At 42.0% G+C, this 27,114-nt stretch overlaps 1 protein-coding gene across 2 annotated transcripts in view; it reads right to left on the bottom strand.

Moving 5' to 3' along the window:
- Window positions 1-27,114, bottom strand: part of LOC124721807 (zinc finger protein 277) — a 134,656-nt gene that overhangs the window by 46,061 nt on the left and 61,481 nt on the right. For both annotated transcript variants that reach the window (XM_047246928.1, XM_047246927.1), the window contains exons 5-7: window positions 17,189-17,351; window positions 16,848-17,078; window positions 4,978-5,129 (exon numbers count right to left, since the gene is read on the bottom strand). In XM_047246928.1, coding sequence (XP_047102884.1) covers window positions 4,978-5,129; window positions 16,848-17,078; window positions 17,189-17,351 — 546 coding nt within the window. The remainder of the gene's footprint in view (window positions 1-4,977; window positions 5,130-16,847; window positions 17,079-17,188; window positions 17,352-27,114) is intronic.

The raw sequence follows: 27,114 nt of genomic DNA, 5'->3' as shown, positions 1-27,114 counted from the left end.
CTGTCAATAGCGGCCATTACTTCGTGCGAATAAAGAGCTAACTGCGTTGCACAAGAACGATGTTTCCTGAAACCATGCTGATTACGTATCAATAGATCATTCCCTTCGAGGTGATTCATAATGTTTGAATACAGTATATGCTCCAAAACCCTACTGCAAACCGACGTCAATGATATAGGTCTGTAGTTCGATGGATTACTCCTACTACCCTTCTTAAACACTGGTGCGACTTGCGCAATTTTCCAGTCTGTAGGTACAGATCTATCGGTGAGCGAGCGGTTGTATATGATTGCTAAGTAGGGAGCTATTGTATCAGCGTAATCTGAAAGGAACCTAATCGGTATTCAGTCTGGACCTGAAGACTTGCCCGTATCAAGCGATTTGAGTTGCTTCGCAACCCCTAAGGTATCTACTTCTAAGAAACTCATGCTAGCAGCTGTTCGTGTTTCAAATTCTGGAATATTCCATTCGTCTTCCCTGGTGAAGGAATTTCGGAAAACTGCGTTCAATAACTCCGCTTTAGCGGCACAGTCATCGGTAACAGTACCATCAGCACTGCGCAGCGAAGGTATTGACTGCGTCTTGCCACTTGTGTACTTTACATACGACCAGAATTTCTTTGGATTTTCTACCAATGTTTCGTTGTGGAACCTATTAAAGGCATCTCGCATTGAAGTTCGTGCCAAATTTTGCGCGTCTGTAAATTTTAGCCAATCTTCAGGATTTCGCATTCTTCTGAACTTCGCATGCTTTTTCCGTTGCCTCTGCAACAGCGTTCGGACCTGTTTTGCGTACCATGGGGGATCAGTTCCATCTCTTACCGATTTATGAGGTATGAATCTCTCAATTGCTGTTGCTACTATAGTCAGTTCAGAAGGAATGGAGATTGTCTCTGAGGAAGGCTTCTAGTGACACTTTATCCGCTTTTTTAAATAAAATTATTTTGCGTTTGTTTCTGGTGGATTTGGAAGAAACGGCATTGAGCCAAGCTACAACAACCTTGTGATCACTAATCCCTGTATCAGTCATGATGCTCTCTATTAGCTCTGAATTGTTGAGATATCACTGATGTCATCATTCATTCATGCAAACAGGTCCATTGGAGAGCCGCAGTAGATCGCAAAGTCGTCAACAAAAAGAGAACCTGAGGTGCCTGGTGGGAGAGAGTCCACGATAGGGTTGATTGCTATGACAAAAAGAGCTACGCTCAGCAAAGAGACCTGAGGCACTCTGGTCTGAATGAAAGTGTTCGCAAAAGCTGAACCCACATGTGCCTTGAAAACAGGTCTTTTTAAAACTGCTGAATACAATGGGGCAGGCACCCTTAGAAGCACCATGTGTGCATTGTACAGAGAATACTCAACTTCCAGCAGGTATCTTAGGCCTTCTCCAAATCAAAAAACACAGCTACAGTCTGGCATTTCTGCATAAAATTGTTTATAATATGGGTTGAAAGGGTGGCGAGATGATCAACAGCAGAGTGATGCTTACAAAATCCATACTGGGCATTTGTTAGCAAATTCCAAGACTCCAGCCACCATACCAGCCCACCATTGATCACGTGTTCCATCACCTTGCAGACTCTGCTGGTGAGGGAAATTGGGTGGTAGCTGGACAGAAGATGTTTGTTCTTACCAGGCTTGGGTGTGGGGATTACAGTGGCTTCACGCCAAAGTCTGGGAAATGTGCCGTCTGTCCAGACACGATTATATGTATGAAGGAGAAAGTGCTTGGTGCCAAGAGATAGGTACTGCAACATATGAATGTGAATATCGTCCATCCTGGAGTGGAGGATCATGATGAGGTGAGAGCATGTTTCAGCTCTCTAATAGTAAAAACGGTATTGCAGCATTCACGATTCTGAGAGGGGGGGGAAAGATATCTCCAAGCCTCCTCCGCTTGTTTCCGAGGTACGAAGAGCTCAAGATCTACGCAGAGTATCGACTCGAGGTGTTAGAAATATTGATAGAATCCACAATGGCACTGTTCACTACAGTCAGACCAGAAACTGGGAGATGTGACTTGTATACAGAAATTTGGTGTATGTTGCCCCAAACAACAAAAGAGGGAATAAAATGGTTAAAAGAATTAGTAAGAGAGATCCAACTAGCTTTTTTGCTAACTCTGATAATGCAATGACATTTTGTGCACAGCTGTTTATAACGAATACAGTTCTCCTTTGCGGGATGGCCCTCAAAGACATGGAGAGCATGTCTCCATGAGCAAACTGCATCACAGCATTCCTTAGTCCACCAGGGGACTGGGACACATTGCAGTAGGAAAGAGGTACTTTACCTGATCATCACTGGTGTGGAAACACTGTTCATCAAAGGTTGCCAGTGAGGGCACAGCCTCCAGTCAGCTTTAGAAAGCTGTCAGTTGGTCTTGCACACAGATGGGACATGAGTTAGCAGATGAATTATGCCTGGGAAATGGTTGCTCAAGTATTTATCTGAAGGTGCGAGAAAGTGAGTGTGTGAGTGTGTGTGTGTGTGTGTGTGTGTGTGTGTGTGTGTGTGGAATAGAGACAGACAGAGAGAGAGAGAGAGAGCACTTGTGGCTGGGTGTTCAATGAAATGGTTTGGCTATGGATGACATCCCAAATGAACATCATGACTCCCTCACGAGCTGGAGTTCCTTCCTCAGAAGGAACGTCGAAAGGTACTGGAGTGAAGTGTATGAGGTCAAAGTGGTCTTGAGGATGTAATTTCGTTTCTTGGAGGCACAAAACAACTGGGCATTGTGATCACAATAAGTCTGCCTTATATGATCTGATGCCATGAATGTTCCATTGGAGAACAGCCATATTAGATGATAAGATGATTCCTCTTGTAAGGGGCAATTACTTTGGTGGATGCCCAGTGCCAGATTTCGGCTGCATACTACTACAGGGTTCTGAGGCTGGAGCATCCTGTTCCATTATTTCTTCAGAGGTACCAGTAACCTCCAACATCACTCAGCTGACTCCAGGGTGGAGAATCAGGTGGTGATTCACACTGGTGAAATGGAGGTCGACAGGACATAGGTGTTGTGTGGAGTAACTGCAGTAGAGGACCTCCGATGTAGAGAAGGGGAAGAACATTTCTCTTTGTTTGACTTCTTACAACCTTTGCATTTGTCAGATCTGGACCCAGATGTTTGCTGACTTGAGGTGGGCAATAAGTCATCTCAGGAGTATTCCCTTTTAAATTTTCATTCTTCTGGTTGTGCACAAGTAAGTTCACCAGTGTGAGTGAAGGTTTTTTGGTGTGTTGAGCAACTATAGTGGGCAGAGGTCAGGACGTCACCTTTATCACTAGAAGATTTCACAACCATAGCACTGAACAGGAGGTTGCAGGTCTGTGTGGCAGTATCTTTCATGGGTCATGATGCTGCAGTAATGGTATTGTAACTGCTGGATACTGGTATGCAAGGCTTTTAGAAAGCTAAAATTTTGTGAGCAAATACCTTTTCCTTCATTCAAATCTCCTGAACAGCTCACTCATTGAGGTATGCAGGGCATTCACAGGATGAAGCAGCAGAGTTTCCAGTGCAGTTGATGCAGTGGGGAAGAGGAGGAGTTGGGCAATCTTCCTCATGAACATCCTTACCACAGGTTACACATTTGTCTGCATTTTACCAGAACATGCAAGTATTGTTATAACACTACATTGGGTTTGGTATGTGCAGTCTGGCAATGATAACTTCATAGACTGCCTTAATCTTTTATAGGAGCTTTACTCAATCAGACATTAAGCAAAGGATGCAGGTGAGCACAAATTCTGCATCAGCCCTCTTCATAACAAAATGGATAGTGGTTATGCCTTGATCAGAGACATAATATTGTCTATCTCCCTCTGTCATTTCATCAAGCAGCTGAGTGACACCACTTGAAGAATTCAGTGTTCGATGAGCCTATACATGAACAGGATACCCATGGAGAGTGTAGCTTTAAGCAGTTTTGGGCTTGAAAGGCACTATTTGTCTCTAGAAGCAAAGTTCCATTACACAAGCAAGTGCAGGATTTTAGTGGGCCTGCAATTGTATCCACACCTTTCCAAATGATGCATGGGTTCACCGTAGGAAAGTTCTGACCACCTTCCGTTTGTGACACCATGAGGTAGCGAGTTGCAACTGGAAGATTCTTTGTTTCTTTGGCCTAACTCCATTTCTGTTTATTAGATGAAGTTCACATAGAGGGAGCCGATGTAATCATTGCAGGTGAATCCCCCACAATTGCCAACATCTCCAATCATGCACTTCTTCCTTCTGGGGGCCCCCACAGAGGGGAGAACACCTGCCTTAGGTGACTGTTCACACCTCTTGAATTCCAGACAGGCCAACCAATTGGTTATTGGGTAGGTAACAGCTCAGGCAATCATCACACCCTGGGCCTAGCCTTTACCAGAGAGTAAGCACAAGCCCTAATTGTCAACCTGGGTGCTGGGAGTCATGCATTACCACACCCTTTAAGCATCATGCCTTCAGGCATGCACCGGGAGGAAGAAAGACAAAGAAGGAGATCTCAAATGCTGAATTGGAAGGAGGACAGAAGTCAGAATAAGAAAGGAGAGAAAGACAAAAATAAAATCCACCTAAGTCTTCCAATACTTTCACAAGTTTTCATTTCCTGACCGTATGCAAGACATGGTCCCCAAGGGAGGGGAGAAAGAATAGTAGGAGGATAAATATGCAGCATGGAAAAGGATTACAAAAGAGTTGTGAGACCCAGGGGGAGGGGTGGGAAGAGGGGGGGGGGGGGGGGCATAACTGCTGAGGCTAGCACTCCTGGAATAAATAACACTGCAGATCAATGAATTAGCTACAGCCTAGGGAATTGTTTCCAGAATGAATCCTTCACTCTGTAAAGCTATGTTGGGTTTAACAGAAGAATCAGCACGTTATGGCACTATGGTGTTATGAGCTAGTTAAAGTTTGGTGCAAAGTTTACCAAACTGCAGATTTTATTGACAAGCTGTGTTCAGAATGCATACTCACTCTGGTTGGTTCCACACTTCTTTCCTTGGAAGCATAAAATGTCTTTCTTTGGTCATATGGTTTAACAGATCTCCACGATCTTGAAAGAGTTTATGGCACTTCATACATATTAGGGCATACATCTGATGTCTGATGTAGTTGACAAGTTTTACCTAAAATAAGAGAGATTTTCAGTTAGCAATTCTAGATCAGCTTCGTGAAACAAACAACAGTATTCTACAAATATTGCAATCATTAAGGTATTTTGACAAATTGCACAATGGAACTGAAAATATAAGAAACTGAGGTGTTGGTAGCAATATTAACAAGACTACATAATAGTTTTTTTGAGCGACACAGTGTTATTTTGTGTAGGGACTGCAATATTAAATTTTTAATTATTCTCCATGGCAAATAATGTTATTGGGTCTACTAGAGCACTATAAAGTGATACAGACAGTGTTTCAACAAACTGTAAGACGGAAATAGTATCACTGTCACAGATAAATTTGTGGAAAATTGGGAACAAAATACAATTATATACATAAAAACAGACCACTTTTTTTGGTCATCAGCCTTTTGGACTGGTTTTATGTGACTCACCATGAATTCCTCACCCGTGCCAACCTCACCTCGGAGTGACATTTGCACCCAATATCCTCAATTATTTGTTGGATATATCCCAATCTCTGCCTTCCCCTTCAGTTTTTAGGCCCTACAGCTCCCTCAAATACCAGTGAAGTTATTCCTTGATGTCTTAACACTTTCACTATCAACCTGTTCTTTCTTCTTGGTAATGTTTTCCACATGTTCCTCTCCTCACCAGTCCTACAGAGAACCACCTCATTTCTTACTTTATCAGTTCACCTAATTTTCTACATCCTTCTATAGCACCACATCTCAAATACTTCCATTCTCTTTTTTTTTCAGTTTTACCACTATCAATGATTCATTTCCATACACTTTCAGATCAGTAATAAAATGTGAGGCACAAAGTAAAGTACAATAAATCATGTTTTCAGCAAGCAGAAGCTGCATATGACTTTCGTTGGATTTGGTGGCATTGGTTTTCACTATCCTCACATGTTACAGAGGGGACAATATTTGAAGTATGTCGACTGTGGTCAGGACTAACCCTGCACAGCATTTTATACTGATCTGCCTCCTACGTCATTAGCAAGTGATATCTACTAAACGTGCCCCCGCTGCATCAGAAGCAAAGCTTTGCAGCCCATTCAGAAAGAGGCAGTGAATTACAGGCTCTAGAGCACATACAATCAACACAGAAGAGACCACCTATTCATCACAACCACAAAGGCAAAAATCTAGATCCATATGGGTGAACATGTACACTTGACAGCACAGCACAAGAAATGACTGGAGATGAAATTTGAAGCACCTGTCATGTTATGCAGGGTGTACAATACTGCTAATAAAAGAACATCTGTGACTGTGAGTGTAATCGAAGGGTTAACACTTTCTTGACCCAAACCTTAGGAACACATCCTCTAAAAATGCAAAAAAACTGTGCCACAGCATTTGTAGGATTGCAGGCATATGAAATGTAAGTTCATGTTGTGAGGGAGAGGCAAGAGCAGAACAGCAGTAAGAAATCTCTGTAGGCAGGAAAGTAATCCTGTGACAACTGGACTCAATTTGAATTCCACCTATGGCATTTTTTTGTGTTATTGAGATAATTTGTTTAAGCTGTACAAAACATGAAACTAGTAGAACGAATAGTTCAAAGTATTATGAAGATATTTCACTATTATCAAGATATTTTGGCTTTCAGAGGTGCACAGCATGCAATTCCCTTTCCACAGAATTTCTTGTCCAAGGGCTCCATTGATAATCTGCATTCAAAGATCTTATTTTCTACCGTTTCCTCTTATGTGGTTAGTTTGACTTGCCAAGGGTCACGACAGACCACATTTCTTGCATGGTTTATTTTGTCTCTGACCATACACAGTGCTTGACAACTGCCGAGGAACAATTGGCACTTGCTAAAGAACACCTGCCAATTCCTACAAAACAACTGACCAATGATAGCAAAAGGTAATGTAGATGGCGGGACATGTAAACTGCAGTGAAGCCAGTACATGAACGCTCTGTACCCATTCAACAGATCATGCAGTGTGTTGTTGTTGTTGTTGTTGTTGTTGTGGAACTGATTAGCGTGACATTCTGTGTGGTACAGCAAGATAGCTGCAAGAAATCACTCAACTTCTTACAATCGTGGTCGAGCAACTGGACAACTTGAAGCTGTTCAAAGTGTCACTATTGTGGCCACAGTAATGGGTGTGTCCAAAAGTGTCATCTCGTGATTAAAAAATGTCGCTGAATGTGGAAATGCTACGCAAAAGTATGCCCACTGGTTGTAGTGGACCACCACACCGCAAGAGGATTAATACGTAGCCCTAGTGGTGAAAAGGAACAGACATCTCAATCCTGCACAGATTGCTGCAGGTCTTGCAACCATTATTGGTACAAGCCTGTCTGCCAAGACCATGCCACTGTCAAGAAAGAGTTCCATGGTGTAGAGAGCAAGTTCGTTGGGGTCAGCAACAGTGGTCCAGAATGATATTCCGTGACAAATCCTGTTTTACTGTGGCAAGTGGTTCTGGCTGCCAGTTGTTGTGGGGGGAGAGGGGGGGAGGGGGGGGGGAGAGAGAGAGAGAGAGAGAGAGAGAGAGAGAGAGAGAGAGAGAGAGAGAGAGAGAGGGGGGGGGGGGGGAAGAGAGAGAGAGAGAGAGAGAGAGAGAGAGAGAGAGAGAGAGAGAGAGAGAGAGTGGAGGGGGGGGGGCAACAATATTACATGAACATCACTGGTATGGTCTAGGTGTTATGGTGTGGGCAGGCATTATGCATTATGCACAATGACAGAACACCATTGCATAAGGTCCCATTACAGTATAATGGTACTGCAGGGGGATTATTTTGGATCATTTCTGTCCATTAAGGGATGCAGCTGGCCCAGACTTTCTATTTATGGATGAAGGCGAGGTGTCAGACAGACTGAAAAATGAAGATACTGAATCTGTGGAATGGCCTGCATACTCCCCAGACCTAAACCCTATGCAGCGTGCCTGACCTGAGATACTCTTAACAGACGTGTTTCTTAATGAACGCTCTCTCCCTGAACTGTGAAAGAACTGAAAACTACCTTGAGAGACAAGTGGGACAATATATGTCAAGGACTCCTCGACTGTTTGGTAGCCAACATGAATAATAATGGCAAAATGTGCATTAGTGCCCCCAGGAGAGCATATTCCTTACTCAGAGTCAGATATTATCAACCTTTATTTTGGGAGTATGACCTGCATTGAATATGAACATTATTTATGTCTGTTGTTATACTTTCCCATGTGGTGAAACCTGCACAATTTTTTTTTTGTTATAAATATACCACTTTAGCTCTATTATGTGTACTGTGTTTCATGTCATCCATCACTGATCGTGATTATTCCTGTCCAACAATGTCTTTGTGCCTTAGCAGTTGTCAAGCAGTGGATTTTCAATGAGTCAGAGCTCTGATGCAAAAAGGAAGCCACTTAGGAAGAGAAATTTCATTCTGTTCTGTAAATTGCTCCTGTACCATTATTTGTGTGCATACTGGATACTTACCCTCCAGGAAACAGATTAATTCCTCAGGATATAGTAGTTGTACAGATGAGATCATGATATAATATGGTATACTAGACAGCATCAAGTTGATCATATACACTGTGGAATATTCAAAGTCTATGGGGCCACGTCCAACACAAAACAGCCCAAGAAACACAGACATTGTGAAATAAATTCTGGATAAACAGGGTGACTCATATACAAAGCAAACACCCTTTCCAGCATTTTGAGGGAAGCAATACCTCCGGAGACGGATTTAAATCACCAAATGATGCTCCAGCCTGTTGCCTGAACAGTGTGGTAGGTGGCATATCATTTTTAACTAAGGATAAATGAGTTCTGAGTGGCCTTAGAAAGAAGCATTTCAGACTAGTTTGTTACTAAGCATCTGTTCATACAGTTGTGGACAAACTCAAACTGAAACCTTACAAAGTAACAGTAGTGCATCAATTAACTGTTCAACCATTTCAGATCCTTTGCTTGATGTCAGTGCAGCAACTGGCTATAGCATTCTGCACATGATGGAGAGATTAAATCTAAAAATGCTCATTTTTCCTGATGAAGTGTTGGTGCATTTATCATGGTACATGAAGTTGCAGAACAGTCAATTTTGGAATTCCATAATGCCTCATCAGTTACATCAAGAGTACAGTTGTAAAACTACTGCAGACTATCGTAAGTAAGTGTAAGACTACAGTGGTTTTCCTAGTAGCTTTGGTCAGGAGAGAGTGGAGGAGCGATGTGCATTACTATCAAACGTAGCAAACCCTCTGGGCTTTTCCCCCAGTTAGGTCATCCTTGTGGAGGAGAGTATAGTCCTATAGCACAGGGGCTTCAGAGGCTTTAAAATGTGTTTCTTGTAAACACAAGCACAGGGCACTTAAGTGAAGAAAAGCTGTCTCGATATGCTCTGGGAGTTTCATGCTATTGAAGGTAAGGATCACGGAGTTTTATTTCACCAGATCCCCATCCACCCTTTTCACAACACTTTGCAGATCAACAATACCTTCTGGAGCCCACTCATCTTTCAATTCTCCTTTGGGAATATCTATAACATCTCTGCATGACACAACACTTTCGCTGTAGTTAAATGTGTTGTGTAGCTCTGATTTGGTGGCATATTCCCCAAGGCATCTGGCTTACTGAAGGGTCGTAGCTTGTTGAGAACTATAAGTTTCAACCAGCAGTGTCCCATTACACAACCGTTTGACAGATTTTAAAATTCCAGCAATGCCCTCTAAAATTTCTTGAATGTAGAACAGTGAAACTTTCTCAAAGTTACCCTTTTAACATTTAACTATTAAAAACAAATTCTGACTAGCAGCATTTGTTCTGTCACTTTATACACTAGAACTCTGAAAAATTTCGGAGTCTGGAGGACTGGCTACATAAGTCCTCTTGTTACACTGGGTGTTGATACCAACCAGTGGCCCACCCATTCTGCTGGGAGGCAGCCGAGAAAATTTTGGAGGGTCCATCTTGGTCCCATGAGCAGCTAAGGAAAAAAGAGCCTACCCAGACAAAGCTCCGTGTGCCTAGGTAAGCCTTATACAACTGAGGTGTGGCTGTCCCTCAGAGGTTGCCTGCTAATGACTGTTCCACCTAAACAGCCATGCACCTCTTAAGTGCACAGCACACCTTGAGACTGAGGGTTTTTTTTATAGAGATTTTTACTGTTATTGTGATCCAGGTAGTCAAGCCAAGATCCCCATTCCCTGTGACACACTACATTCCATCATTGCACCGTAGAGTGGTCACTGAAGCATGCCCACAGCTTAAGGTGACAGAGCAATGGCAGCACTTACCAGTCCCCAGTTCAGGATCCCCAGGTTTAGTCTGACTCTGATCAACACAAGTCACTTTGGTACTTATGAAATAGTTTCGATAATGCTCATCAGTATTGCCTTGACCCACAAGGCAAGGATAAACAAGTCATCAGTTACATACCACCATTGTCTCTGTAGCAGTCCAACTTAGCAATTGGACTTCATAAAATTTGTCTTTGTTTTTCATCAGCTGTATGTCAAACTCAACCTTTTGCACATCCCTTCCAGATATTCATTGTGGTATACTTAGTGTACAGACATTGAATTTTGGAACATTTACTGTGACATGTTCAGGTCATGAGATATTATTATTGTTCTTTCAATATTCAGTAAGTGACTTGTTTTCAATTACTATGTTTCCAACTACCTCCCATCAGATGAGACACTCTATCTGTGTTACAAAAAACTTCATATTCATTTTATATCTGGGTATTGTTCCGGTGCTGCCTTCGGTGGACACTGCATGCATTCAATGATTATTAGAGAATAGACCAAATGGTGTACGTTTGAATTTGTACAAAATATCAGGTGTTACGATGATAAGCCTGGTTTGTCTAGGTCTCCCATTTGTTAGCATGAAATTACATCGTGGAAACATACTTCACAGCAGTTGACAACTCTAAGTTCTCCTTGATCACTTGTAGTGGTAATTACTGTCATTGGCATGTAGCGCTCATTCTGTGGCTTGAATACCTTCCTTACAATTTCCTTGAGCCTTACTGTTTAACTGAGCATTTGTACTAATGAGTGGAAATAACTTTATCAACATTTGATGTTTCTGATGGTGAACAAAATCTCGGTTACATAAAAATGTTGCAGTTATTTCCTTAGTCTGGAGCACCACTCAGCTGTGATGCCTATAAAGTACATCAGCCAAGGATAGCACTGGGGCTGCATTCTGACAGAAAGGAAAATTTGAATGGCAGTGTTTGGTCATTGGTAATCATCATCAAGATGCCGGATCTAGCTGGCTGGACATAGCTTAGCCACCTTCATATGGCAAATACAGAATCTGGTTTGTGAAAAATAGAGTCCCCAAGTCTTCTAGGGCTTTGACAGAATGGCGTTCGATGATAATGTCAACATGACACATCACCATTTAGGCAACTCTCATGAAGCATTAACATATATGGCAGTTTCACCTCTGTACATAATTGCCTTGTTTAGTTTTCAAGATTTTTTTGGAGTTAACAGCTGAAATATTTGTACATGATACAAAATGGCTGTGCTGTACAGCAACAGCGCATCATCACGCAGATTGCCAGTATTCAACTGGTATGGGTGGAATTGCCATAATTGATAACATCTTGTGGTAAAATACATGTCTAATTCTATTCTCTTCTCAACACTAGGGTTTGCAGGTTGTCCACAGTGAAAACATACCTGCATGTCTTCCTCCATTCTCCAAGTATCAGATGTTCTTTGCGGTGTCTGAATTGATAGTGTTTGCTGAGAAGCTTGTTAACATTTGCAAGATAAATTAGAGGTAACAAAATGAATTCTTTAAGGACGACTTGGTCTGTAGTCAAAATTTGTGCTAAAAATGAATGCAACACTGCTTGGATAATCACTGCAATCCCATGCAGCCTGGGATCAACACCCACAGCCAACAGAAACTCATACTTCCCATCTTACCTCAGCCTAATTATGGATGAAAAGTCATCTGTTGTAATGACATCTTTTACGAAGAGTGCTTGACACACTGACACATTCTTTCTGCCTACATCTTTTCTTAGTTATGAAAATGTAATGAGTTCTATCATATTCAGATTTACCACTGTCAAAACACACTGTGTAGTTTGCCCTTGGCGTTGGGCTTTTATGCTTTCAATTATTTTGTCACAAAACAGACACTCTGCTGGATGTCACCAGAATTTTAATTTTCATATGAAATTTCTCCTAACTACTGAGCTTGTCCTCACTGATTTCAAAAATTGCTTGGCTGTACTATCCAAGTAAATCTAGATGTTAGCAAAAACATCATATTATCCCATCTGTTCTAATTGACAATTTCTGTGGAATCCCTTAAACCATTCAGTCAGGAGGAAGGGGGAAAAAACCACCAGAATGGTGTAGTGAATTCCTTGTTTGCCAATGAAAGGTGTAATTTAATACTGAGCACTGATAGCAAGTTTATTAAGAAAGAACAATGCGAAGAGTAGATAGAGCTGATCTTGGCCGATACAGTGGTGGGATCCTGTTTTCTTCTAATATCGAGGTTTCTCGAAGTATCCAAATACTTAGCAAACAAGACGTCTCTACAGTCTTTCAGAGCAATTTAGAAATCAAATTTCCAGACAAAGGAAATGTAAATTTAACCTAGGAGGTGTATGCTGACACGTAGGTAACTGCTGCTCCATCCTTGCTGCTGGACAGGCTATGGAAATATTTACATACGCCAAATACATTTAAATTTCAGTCACTAAGCCTTCACATCAATTTCCTTGAGCCGAATGGAGTCTATGTACCTAAGTCATCGTCAGTTTTTATCACCTCATGTAAACACATTAGCATCTTTTTAACCCCCGATGCAATAAGAGAAGTCTTATAAGTTTAAAGTGTGTATGTATATTAAAAAAAAAAACAAAATAAAAAATAAAAGAAAAAAAGAAAAAAAAAGAAAATTGGAAACTGGTGTTGTAAGGATGGTTCTTAGCTATGTTCCATGAAAGTCTGTTCAGCCTTTTAAATTTCGTCAATTAAATTCAATGAAAAGTTTCCTGTCAGTGCGATCTCTTGATTTATGCTATGTAATATGTAAGAGCTACATCAAGTTACATACAGGGTGGCACAAGAAATGTGTTACCAATTGTTTCTTTCACAATTTACGATGCACATTAGATATCCTGCTGGGATCTCTACAGCAGTACCAGCAGAGCTTGGAAAAACAAATTAGTTACGAAATGACGTGTATTTCACGATACTGCTGCTAGGAGACTAGTAAGCAGCAATGGCTGACAATGGAAGACTGACAACACAGCAACGATCGGCAATTGTGTTACTTTTTCATGAAACGGAAAGCCTTGTTGTGACTCAGAGGCGTTTTCGACAACAGTTTAACACACGATAGGTCCCTTGCAAGAAGACAATCCACAGGTTGTACAATAAATTTGTACAGGAAGGAACAGTATTGGAAGTGAAGCGACCTCGGCCTAAGCCTGTTTGTTCACCGGAGAACATTGAAGTGGTATGAGTTGCCGTACAGAGAAGTCCCGGGAAATCATATAGAAAGGCAGCAGTGCAACTGGGAATACCCAGATGCTCCGTTCAACGCATTCTTAAAAGTGGCCTCCATATGTACCCATACAAGATAACCTGTGCACAGAAGCTCACTGAAGAACACAAGCAGTAGAGACTACTGTTTGCTCAGTGGGTGGAGGATAGGGAAGAAACTCTCAACAATGTTTGGTTTTCAGACGAGGCGCATTTTCATTTAGATGTTAGTGGTTAACAAACAAAATGTACTCTTTTAGGCTACTGAAAACCCACAAGTGCTTCATGAATGACAACATTATGCTCCAAGGATTACAGCATGGGCAGCAATTTCCAGTCACGGACTTACTGGACCATTTTTCTTTGAAGAAACTGTGAACAGCGAGCATTATTTGAGCATGCTTTGCAATAGCTTCATTCCACAGCTTCTTGCTACTGCCTTGTCCTTCAACATGCAGTGGTTCATGTAAGATGGAGCAAGGCCACATACTGCAAACACTGTGTTGGAGTGTTTACATGAGCATTTCAACATGCGGATCATTTCACTCAGGTTTCCAGGTCGCTTCAATGACGGACAAAATTGGCCCCCCCAATAGTCCAGACCTCAATCCATGTGACTTTTTTCTTTGGGGGTACCTAAAGGAAAAAAATTTACCGAAACGTGCACGTGATTTAATGGAGCTCAGAAGACTTATTCTTCAAGCTTGCAGCAAAATTACAGAAGACATGTGCCGTAGGGTAATCACTAACTTCAGTGTTCATTTGAAGGAAGTTAGGAAATGAATTGGTGGTCATGTTGTGCATGTGCTGAGTTAGAACAAATAACCGTGGATGGCTCTTCATTGTAGTATATGTTCCTTTCAGATTGTATTGACAATAAAGTTTATAGTCAAAAACAAAATGGTAACACATTTCATGCGCCACCCTGTAGTAGAGCTCAAAAAGACCTAAATAAATGTCCACAAAAACATATGTTTATCTTTTACAGTCAACCAACAATGATGAGTTTTGTCTTTTGAAGTCACTCATTTCAGCAGCTACATAGCAGGAGGGGGGCGAATGTGAGTCAGCTGTAAAAGATAAATATAACCTCTCACAGAATTTTCTGTAGTTCTTTTTGAGGTCTACGACTCAGTACTAAATCAAATGATTTTGCTGTAATGGTTTAGACAGCCTCCAGCAAGGGAGCACAACATCAGCCTACTTTCTTCTGGCTTTATTTAGAATTATCACCATTGCTTACTGCTTATGTTGCCTAAATTAGCTAAATATATACTGAAACAGTGTCAATGAATATATGTGTGAACTAAAAAAAGAAGCACATAAATCAAGTAAGTGGCAATGGTAAAAAATGACTATAGTGTTTAATGCATTTCAGTTACAAGTGAGACCTGCAAAGTATTTTAATGTAAAAATATTTTTAAGTAATAAAGTACGACACTTAGTACAAAATTAAAGTACGGAAGTACTGCTTATCAGTCTTTCCAGTTCTGCTGAAGTCGATCTGCCATGAGTATTATTCAACAGCTTTCTGTGATTATGTTCACAAATAGCAACACCTTGGAAGATTTTTACATGACTTAAGGCTACATAAGCTTGGTCTGTTGCAAAAGTACTTTTGCCTAAATAAATGACACCTTTTTCTACAGAGGTCCCATGCAACTTAGGGACAGTAACAGCCCAAATTAAAATTATGGAAACATTATTCTTTCAGTGCTGCCAAACTCTCCAAGACCCTGAAACATCAGACTTTGTGGCTGTATTGGTATCCATTCACTTTCATCTTTAGAACTCCCTAAAATTGATTTGTCATCAAATTCTACAAATGCCTTTTTCAGGTGTTGGCCTTCTTCCAATTGATCTCTGTGGGGTCCACTCATTCCAATCTTTTAATAACAACAATGTTACCATTGGACCAACCCTTCCGAAACCTTAAAATTTATTTGCAACATGAAAAGCACCAATTGTAATTTTTATTGAATTTAGTCCCCCCCACCACACAGTTTGCATCTTGCGGAACACAAGTTCAATCACAGTTTTGACCCTAAGTGATAGGTTCTTTGGATACGTTGAGGAATGAAAGTATGCAGTTCTAGAAAGGATAGCTGCTGTTAGCTGCTTTTTTTAAATTTGCTTAATGGCCTCCCAACACAACGATGCTTGAATAAAAATATTACTACTTATATTAAACTTAAAGCAACAATACGTATTGTTTTTTAATTTTGAGTTTTGCATTTTTTATTTTTTTATTTAAGTATTATTTAATTTTAGAGGTTTTTCTGTTAACATTTCTTTTAAATTTTCAATTTAAATTTTATACTGGCATTTCTTTCCACCCTAACCTCCATTGCTACAGAGTATATAAGGGCAATAATTCTTTCTTCCATGACAAATTTCTCTAAAAACTTGTATATATTTATTGCTACAATATTTAAGACAGCTCCAAATAGTGGGTGGTTATGGTTATCTCACATTAATGTCGGAAAATACATTTAATACAATTAAGAATTCTAAGATCTAAAGGCAAATATTAAGCTTGCACATTTGTCCAGCAAGGTATGCAGGAGAGCTTATGCGAAGTTTGGAAAGTAGGGAAGATCACGTAAAAGTGAAGCTTCAAAGGGAAGTCGTCAGTCATGCCAGGATGTTCAGTTGAGTTTCAAGACCAAGTCCTGGTTTGGCACAATGTTTAATCAACAAGGATGTTTCAAAATAGCACATGCCTCACAGAAAAGTGAAATATTCATTTTGGATGAAAGAAACATTTCATCCATAAAAGCACCTAAAGATGAGTGGCTCAACTAAAATAATGGAATTAGACACAACATCCCAGTGAGATCCAGTTTGCATTTATGTAATTTACATATCAGCTAGTTTGGTACATTACAATTGTTCTTCACAAAAATTTAAACTCTGCATTCAGCCACAAATAACAGATACAGTAGTCAAATCATGTATATATTCATACCTCTACCACATGCCCACAAGTTCATAATGGCCAAAACATCAACATATCATCACCATTATATTCTACATTTGTCAGCAAGTTTACAAATCTCAGGAACACCAAAAATTTCATCACATACAATCAAACAATAAATCACAGGAATTCAACTTTACACACGGTAAGCGCATGCACACACACACATGTACGCACGCACGAGCACGTGCACATGCACACACATACACCTACAACAGTACAACAACAACAAAGAAATAAATGCAAACCTGTTCATAAAATGATAAGTGGTTGTCTTCAACAATCTGACTGTAATCAAATTCATGAGCTGAATCCATATGTTCTAAGGCATCTTCAAATGATGCACTTATTTCATTGCAAAACAGGCATGTAACAGTACCAGTTGCATCAAATGGCATTCCAGAAGCCATCTTTTCAGTTTCTATTTTTTCTTCTTCACTGTCACTCTCACTGTAACTACTGGAGGAATCTTTTTCTGCCTGTAAATGTGAAAAGATAACATATTAACAAAACTTTTGATTTCACAAATCAGTAAAGCCAGTAAATGTTACATAGTAATGTCAATAACAAAAACAAATTCAATATTCACCTGTATGTCGCGCCAATTCCTGCCAAGTTCCAAGTAATTTACAACGTAAAATTTGTCATAACACTTATTGTCTGGGTTTATGCTTTTGTGTTGCTTTTTGCGCATATGCTCCTTTAATGATTCACGTTTTTTAAAATACTTTTCACAGTACAAGCACTGCAGCCTGTAAGGAGAGAAATTTATCATAACCGTCCATCAAAGAGAAAGCATTAGTATGTAACATGCAGCACCCCATTCTTATGTTCCTGAAGTAGTAAGAAGTTTGATATTCAGATTAGAAGAAATTGTAAAGGGAGACATAATTTTATTTCCTTATTTTCTACTGCATTTCTGAATTTTTCTTTGACAGATAGCTTACAGAAACACTGAGAGTTGACTCACCGTAAAGGTAATGCAATGATTCTCACTATGCGGAACTAATCCTAACTCAATAATTATGTTTAGTGCCAAGTAAGCTTTTCAAAACAGTGTGACATTTTGATGAGAGTCACTATTATCAAGTTATGACGAAGTAGCTGAGTTATCTCTGTATTGGCAGCGCTGGAGAGAGGGCATACTAGATAGAAAGAGGGAGTGGGAAGAAAGAGACCACACCTAAGTCCTTGCAAAGTTAGTTGTCATAGCCAGTAATAGTCCAAAGCAGATCTCAGGTAATAACCTCTGTGGTTGTTTTCTAGGCCATCACTGATTAGACACGGTGCATGTTGAAAAACTCTCACCATCTGGGGCTCAGAATGATCTCTCTGTAATGCAAATCTTTCAGAAGCAAGTGGCTGAATGATGACATCACATCAAAGCTCACCAACAGATTGTCATTGCCCAGCAATCTTATGAACATGTATGACTTCTTAATATGATGGGCATATTGTCTTACTAAAGTTTTAAGTGATTTCATCAAATACTTGCCTAGTCCCTAGGTTGGTGAGCTAACAGTGTTTACTTTTGGACATGAGGCAATTCCTTCCTTGTGTAGCTGTTTAATACTATTGTTAGGCAAGTCTGAGTTCTGCAGAGAACCAATTTTCTTCTACATAGCAGGTGAGACCACATACTGGGCAAGTTCCTTGTATGGTGGATCTTCCAGCAAAGTTTTAATTTCCCATAGTATATGAAAGCACACAACATGACCACTGCATTGCCTCTGCTGGCAGTATGATAGTATTTACATTGTTACTTTGCATGTGGAGTGCCTTCCATTGTGCTACCATACTGTTTGCTTTTCAAGTGCTGATGCTTTAACTGGATACTGAATGAAAGTAATCTCTGGTTTTCATACATCCTTAATAACCTTAACAACATGAAGAATGAGTAAGTATTTCAAATATCACATTGATATATGACACTTTAAGCTCATAAGTATGGTAAGTACCTATTTTTTATCAATTCATTTTGACATCTGGACAGTCTAGCTATTTCATGTATGACAGACTTATTCATATCTCTTAATTGACATAGCCATTAAACAACTCAGTTAATTGCCAATGTATTCAAAACTGTCCAGTTGGTGACTTAACTGCTTATCTGAACATAGTGTGTCGATAATCCCCTATGTGACTGAAGAGGTTATGCATCTCCCTCTGTTCAGTTCTGTTGTTGAAAGTGGCACATTGCATCTTACAATTTCACAGATTTGTGAATCAAATATTTACAACTGCAAGACATAAAAGACTAGCATTATTGATTTGAACAATTAATTGATCAATCTTTAGAAATCAATAACCGAAGTTAGACAGTAAGCAACAAAATGCTTGATTTTATCCACTATTCAGGCAGATGCTCATCAGAAAAAAAAAAAAAAAAATGACGTTTAGAGTTTAATGTCCCATCAATGTCAATGTCATAGCGATGGAGCACATGCTCAGACTGGGAGAGGATGGGAAAAGAAATCATCTGTGACTTTTTCAAAGGAACACATTGGAACTTGCCATAAACACTTTTGAGTAACCACAGAAAACCTAATCTGGATGGTCAAACAAGGATTTGAACCACAGTCCTTCCAAATGCAAATATAGTGTCTTACCACTTCACTATGAGTAATTGGCAGTTCAGCTGGTTGAGCAGGGTGGTGGTTACAGAAGTGCTCATTTAGCGTGATGTATAGCAGCAACTCTTGGTATGAGAATACTGAGAAACTTCAGAACAGTAGTGGCAATGACACCGAGTGACTGCTCGAAATAGAAACGAAAAGATAAGAGTGGGACACATTTTCTTATAACATACTGTATGTCTGTAAAGATGGTAGCACTGAACAGAAATATCAGCCAAAAAAAAAAAAAAAAAAAAAAAAAAAAAAAAAAAAAAAAAAAAAAAAAAAAAACACACACACACAGTCAAATGAAATTAACTTGAATATGCTTAATGACAAGCATGCACACACTGTCCCCCTCCCTCCTTGGCCTATTGGTAACAGAAGGAAGTGTTCAGTAAAAGTAGTTATGGTTAAAATTTTCTTTCCTGCCGTTCAGACATTTTATCCCATTCCTCACATAGTCAAAAAATCTTGTGGCTACACAGGACTTCACTACTATTTTCAAACTGGGTGGGGGTTACTAATGATGAATTTCACTGGCATGTGTGCACACAGAGATACGCCATATTAATAATTATGCATTTTGATATAAGCTGATTTTAGATGGTAGTTTATTTTATCAGACTAGTTTTGGGCCTCTGCCTATCGTCATCGATATCTGTATTTCAGGAAACAACTATTTGTTACACCATGTTATTGATAGTATATAGTGTTTTAAGAGTATGTAGGGAAGGAATAAAATGTGTAAAACTAAGTGTGTAACCACATTGAAGGAGAAAATGAAAGTGGCAAACCAAAACCGAAAATATTAACTATAAGGAAAAACGCAGTAGAAGGTGTTAAACCAATATAGCAGACTGCCTGGGCTTGCTGCTCGTAAGAATAAAAAAGGACGAGCCAGACACTCTGCAACAAACTAAAATCCCCAGCCTAAAATCACAAGTCAAGAGAAACACAGATGGTGAAAAGATGAACACGAAGTAGAATAGAAAGGACCAGAGGGGGCAAGGAAGAGTTAGAAGGCAGCTAGGGTGAAGGCCTGGAAGAGAAGGCCAGACACCCACCCTTAGATTGAGTGATAAAACCCCCCTCTTGAATAAACCTTAAAACAAGATCAGGCATTGAGGCGTTGTCACTTAACACAGCAGGTAGTGCATCAGGACGGTTAAAAGTCTGCATTAGGGGGTCTAAATTCAGACAGTCCAACAAGATTTGGAACACTGTCAAGTGTGAACCACAGTGACACTGAGGTGGGTCCTTGCAACATAGGAAGTGACCATAAGTCAACCGCATATGGCCGATGCTGAGCCAGCAAGTGACAATGGAGTCCTTGCTAGAGGTTTGCATGTAGGACCTCCAAACATTTGTTATCTCCTTCACCATACATAACTCATTCGGCAAAGTCAGGAAGTGCCATTCTGTATTCCAGAGCCCAAAAACTTTGCGGCGTAATACCGATCGAAGATCAGATTCCAGTGTGCTGATCTCAAGACTTGGTTTATGAGTAGCCTCTTTAGCTAGCCTTTCAGCAAGTTCATTTCATTTCATCGGATTCTGACATGTCCCAAGGTCCATACAAAGACCGACTGTCCAAGTTGTTTGAGGATGTAAACGGACTCTTGGACGGCCATTACAAAAGTGTGGCAAGGAAAAAACTGCTCAAGAGCTTGTAAGATGCTCAAGGAGTCTCTACAAATGAGGAAAGACTCCCCAGCACAGGAACAGATATGCTCAAGAGTATGAGAGGTACCTACCAGCTCTGCTGTGAAAGCACTGCAGCCATCTGACAAGGAGCACTGTTCAGTATTTTCTCCATGCGCGTATGTGAACCCAACATGACCATCAATCATCAAGCCATCCATGTAAACTACCTCTGAATCCTGGACATATCAGGAATAGAGAGAAACAGGCAGTGGAGGGCTGCAGAGCGACCCAAGCCCTTTGGCATGCGCGATAGGTCCAGATAAAGCTGTGGTCGAGGTAGACACCATGGAAGTGTACAAGGATGGACCTGGAGGAGAGATGGTAGAGGGAAAGACTCGAGTTCAGTGAGAAGGGACCAGACACAGAATGCAGCTGTAATCCCTAATCTGGGCCTCTGTTGTGGGAGATGGATAGTCACATTAGGCAAAAGGAGATAGTAACTTGGATGTTTAGATGAGCTGCGAATATGTGCAGTATAATAGGCAAGTAGTCGTCGTCACATGATCCGCAAGGGAGGAACATCAGCTTAGAGAAGTAGGCTTTTTACAGGGGATGTTCAGAAACCTTCAAACACGAACTCCACAGTGGTGTATACGATCCAGCGTTCGCAGTGCTGAGGGCAATGCTGAACCATACGCCAGGCTCCCATAATCAAGATGGGACCGTACAAGGGCTTTGTACAGCTGTAACAGGTAGGGCGATCTGAACCCCTGTCAGTGTGACTCAGGCATAGAAGAATGTTAAGGATGCTGCCAGCACTTTTGCTTAAGCTGATAAAGATAGGGAAGCCAGGTTAAGCAGGTGTCGAAAACCAGTCCTACAAGGCGATAAGAGTCCACTACATTAAGAAGATGGTCATCAACATAAAGTCGTAGGTGCGAGTGAATGGTATGATGCCAATTGAAGTGCATGACGCAAGTCTTGGTGGCCGAAAACTGAAAGTCGTTAGCGAGGGCCCACGACTGTGCCTTTCATATAGCTTCTTGCAGGTTATGTTCAGCTACATCAATAGTAGATGAGCAAAAAGGAAATACAAAAGTCATCAGCATATAAGAAGGGTGATACTGAGGACCCCACAGCTGCTGTGAGACCATTAATGGCCACTAAAAAGAATGGGACGCTCAGTACAGAACCCTGCAGGACCCCATTCTCTTGGATATAGGGGGAACAGTGTGAAGCGTTGACTGGAACTCTGAAGGTGCAGAGCGACAAATAGTTCTGTATAAAAATCGGGATTGGGCCCCGTAGACCCCACTCGTGCAATGTAGCAAGGATGTGGTGTCACCAAGTGGTGTCATAGGCTTTCGTCAGGTCAAAAATGATGGCAAAAAGGTGGTGACGGCAGGAAAAGGCCATCCAGTGGTAGAGCAACCTTGGTGAAAACTGCCAGCTCACCATACATTCGAACAGCTTGCACAGAATGTTGGTGAGGCTAATTGAGTGAGTTCTTACTGGGTTTTGACACTGGAATGATGATATTTTCTTGCCACTGTGACAGGAATTGACCTTCGCTCCAGATGTGGTTGAAGACGGAGAGGAGAGAGGTGGTGCTGGTAATCCGATGACAGATGTTTGATGATTTGGGGATGGATGCAGTCTGGCCCAGGGGTTGTGTCAAGACAATCTGGAAGTGCATTATACGGCTCAATGTGGTGTGTAGTAAAAGATAGGTGTTGTTATTCCACCCGCTGTTTTAGGGGATGAAAGGTACGGTTGTAATTCTCAGATGCAGAGGTTCAAGCATAATGCTCAGCAAAACACACTGCGATTGCATCTGGGTCAGTATATACAGCTCCATGTGTGGAAATCCCAAGTATACCTGCAGGGGTCTGACATCTGTAAAGGCGTCTGAGCTTAGTCCAAACCTGTGAAAGATAGGTTTGTGTTCCAATACTCCTGCTTCCATCTTTTGGTTAGCTGACAGACCCTGTCACAGAACCATCTGAAGGCAATGAGGTATTCCACTGATGGGTGCCACTTATGACATTTTAGGGCCCATGTACACTCCATTATGGCTGCAGCTATTTCCACCAGGGGTGACCTGAGGAACAAGGGACTGCCAACTCAGCTGCATAAACAATGGTTGTAGTAACACCGTGGATCAGGATCACCACATCAATGTTATCTAGCAATGGAGATCCAACAGTGGTAGCAGACGTGAAAGCATCTCAGTCACCCTTGATACAAGTCCACCTGGGCAAATGTCCAGCTGAGTGACACCGGGAGAGGGACAGGAAGAATGGAAAATGGTCACTACAACACTAGTCATTATGAGCTCTCCAGTGGATAGACAGTAGAAGGTCTGGACTGCAAATTGAGAGATCAATGGCTGAGTATGTGCCATGTGCCACACTGAAATGAGTGGGGGCACCTGTATTTAGGAGGCAGAAAGTCGAGCTGAGTTAGTAGATTCTCGACCTCTTTACCATGGCCAGTAATCTTGATCCACACCACAAAAGGTTATGGACATTAAAATCACCCAGAAGTAGAAAAGGTGGGGTGAGCTGAGAAATTAGTGCAGCCAATGCATGCTGTGGTACTTCACCTGGAGGACGGTAGATATGGCAGATGGTAATTTCCTACATTGCCTTCACCCTGACAGCCACAGTTGCTAAAGGATTTGAAAGGGCACACATTCACTATAGGTAAGGACATATATATACATATTCTACCTGACATCCTGTTACAGTCATTATGATTTTTGTAATACTCCTGGCAGCCACAAAGGGCGAGGGTCTGCATTGCTGGAAAACAGGTTTCCTGAAGGGCAATGCAAAAAGCAGGTGTAATGCTTAAGAGTTATCATAACACAGCCAGGAGGGAGGGGGGTTGGGGGAGGAGATCACTGCAACTCTACTGGAGGACGATGCTTCCTGTAGTCTGAGAGGGCATGAATGGGCCAAGGAAGCTGGTTACACCTCAGGGGTACCTGCTGCCACTAGTTGAGTGCTTGTATTCATTTTCATTGCAGCTGAGGTGTCTGCGAGGTCTAGGTCCCCAGGGGATGCTAGAATCTCCATCTCATCCTCAGATGTGAAACTTATAGGGAGTGGTGGTGTGGAGGCCACTGGAGTTTCTTGCTTCTCAACCATTTTTTTTCTTCATCGGTTTGCCCTCTCAGTGCTCTTTTGGGGCTAGCTGGGAGGGCTACCCTGAAGTGGCTTCAGGTGCAGATGAAGAGAGTGAAGTCATTTGACCAGGAGCTCATGGTTCCTTCAGCCACTGGCTGGTGTCCACTTCTGCATAGGTGGAGACCTTAGAAGGGGAGAGTCCCAAAGGACCCCTTCCATGCGAGAGGAGCCGGAGGAGGCTGTTCCTTTTCCGGCTGGGAGGTGGGGACCAGTGCCCCTGCTGTTTGGTGGGGCACTGCTCCCAAAGTAGGTGCTTTGGAAGCTACAGAAGAAGAGGAGCCCCCAGCCACCAAATGGAGGGTGGGGGTGTGTGGGGGGAGATATAGTTGGGAGGCCCTGAGGGTCCACTGTAGGAGGGATAGAAGAAGGGACTACCATTGACAGCAGGGGCGACGTCGTCTTTGCCTGCGGCATAGGTGGAAACCAGTCAAACAGAGTGCAGCCTGTCATAGTTCTTTTTAGCCTCTTGGTAATTGTATTCCATAATTTTCCTCTCCTTCTGAAGAACAGTGCAGTCCAACGAGCAGGGGGAGTGGTGGTCTCCATAGTTGACACAGTTGGGAGGAGGAGAACATGGAGTATTCAGACGCAATGGATGTCTACAGTGCTGGAATTGCACCGGAAAGACATGTGCCTAAATTTCCAGCACTAAAGCACGACATAAGGGGAGGGCTGTATGGGTTTACATCACACTGGTATACCACCATTTTGACCTTTTCAGGAAACGAATCACCCTCAAAAGCCAAGATGAAGGCACCGGTAGCAACCCTATTATCTTTCAGTGCCCTACAGGTGCGCCGGACGAAGTGAACACCCAGTCGTTCTAAATTGGCACGTAGCTCATCGTCGGACTGCAACAGGAGGTCTTGATGGAAAATAATCCCCTGGACAATGTTTAGGCTTTTATGGGGAGTGACTGAAACAGGAATATCATGCAGCTTGTCACAGGCAAACAACACCTGTGACTGGGCTGGAGGTGTTGTCTGGATCAGGGCTGGCCCATTTCTCATTTTGGAGACACAGCCACTTCCCCAAACTTATCCTGCAGGTTTTCAACAAAAAACAGAGGCTTTGTAGACAGAAATGAGTCCCCACCTGTTTTGCTGTAGACTAAATACTAAGGCAAATGTGGTGTTCTTTTATCTGCAGACCCACATTCCTCTCATGGTGTAGGTAGTGAGGGGAACAATTTGGGATCACACTTCTGAGCACTGAACTCTAGCCTTTCCTTCTTAGAGACTACTGGGACCATTCAGCCACCAGCAAAAGATGACTTAGCCTGCCTAACTGTCAGTCATCCGTCCTTATGCCACCCACTCCGATCAGATGCTCTCCCCATGGGCACCTCCCAGCCACAGCGTAGGCCACCTGTTGCGATGGCCATTGCAAAGAGTTCTGATGTCCCAAAAAGATGGCCATCTATTCCTTGGCATACGTGGGAAATTTGCAACTTGGGCATCAGCACTGCAATCCTTGTGTTGTCAGGGGGCTACAAACAATAAGAGTACCTGACAAACCCCACCAGCACGATGGACTGGCTATCATGCCTTGCCCAAATGGCTTGATTATGGGTGGAGTTGCAGAACAACAATAGGTGCAGAAGGTCTTAGTGCACGACAGATATATGACGCACCACATAAGGCGTCCTTCCCAAATGGCCTGCACTTCTGAAAAATTTTTGGAAATGTGGAAGTCAAAGCCTAAAAGGACACCATAATACAGAAGCCCAAAAAGTAGGAGACTCATTTTAGTGACCTCTTACGACAGATAGGAATACCTCGGGCCTATTCTAAGCCTCGAACCCATGGGGGAGTGACAGGATGGAGAAAGAGGAAACAGTTAGACGGAGGGTGCGAGGACAATGGGTTATCTGAGATTGACACCAGGATGATTATGGTACTCTGTGTAGTTCAGAGAAATTGGTGGTAGAGGGAAGGATCCAGAAGGCTCAGGTTGTGAAGCCCATTGAAACTGTGCATTTTGTGCTCAGCTGCATGTTGTGCCATCAGGTGGTCAACTTTGTTCTTGGTAGGAGCTTGGCAGTGGCCATTCATCCTGGTGGACAGCTAGTTGATGGTCATATTGACATAAAAAACTATGCAGTGTTTACAGCAGAGTTGGTAAATGACATGGCTGCTTTCACAGGTGGTACAGCCTCTGACGGGGTAGGATAAACTTTCGACACGACTGGAGTAGGATGTGCTGGACTGGGCAGGTCTTGCACTTTGGTCTGTCACAGGGATATGAACCCTGTGGGAAGGATTTGGGAGTGAGAGTGGCATATGGATGGACTGGGATGTTGTGTAGGTTGGGTGGGTGATCGAACACAACTTTAAGAGAGGTGGGAAGATCTTGGGTAGGTTGTCCCTCATTTCAGGGCAGGATGTGAGATCATCAATGACCTAGTGAAGGATATGGTTCAGTTGTTCCAGTCCAGGGTGACAATGGGTGACAAAGGGGGCACTCCTTTGTAGCAGACTCTTGGGGGTGATGGAGGGTTAAGATGTGTGAGGATATGGTATACGTAATCTGTTTATGGACTAGATTTGATGGTATTGTCTGTCTATGAATATCATCTTCAGACCTTCAGCACACTGGGAAAGGGTGTTCTTGTCACTGCAGATATGTTGTCCATGACTGGCAAGGCTGTACGGCAGGCATTTTTTTGTGTGGAAAGGACGGCAGCTGTCGAAACGCAGGTACTGTTGATAGTTCGGTTGGTTTAATGTGGGCAAGGGTGGATGGAGTCATCAAAGAGCTGGAGGTCAATGTCCAGGAATGTTGCATGTTGGGTAGAGGAGCAGGTTAAGTGGTTGGAATGAATGGTGTTGAGGTTGTGAAGGAATGTGGATAGGGTGTATTGGGCCTGAGTCCAGATCACGGAGATATCATCAATGAATTTGAACCGGACTAGGGGATGGGAGTTTTGGGAGGCTAGGAAGGCTTCTTGTAAATGGCCCATCAACAGGTTGGCAAAGAAAGGTGCCATGTGGGTGCCCATGGCTGTGCAGCAGATTTGTTTGCAAACTCTCCCTTCCTAGGAAAAGTAGTTGTCAGACAAG

Source organism: Schistocerca piceifrons, chromosome X (genome assembly GCF_021461385.2).
Source record: "Schistocerca piceifrons isolate TAMUIC-IGC-003096 chromosome X, iqSchPice1.1, whole genome shotgun sequence".
In the NCBI taxonomy this organism is placed as follows: Eukaryota; Metazoa; Arthropoda; class Insecta; order Orthoptera; family Acrididae; genus Schistocerca; species Schistocerca piceifrons.
The sequence above is the reverse complement of the archived record's forward strand: the minus strand, read 5'-3'. Positions and strand labels throughout refer to the sequence as shown.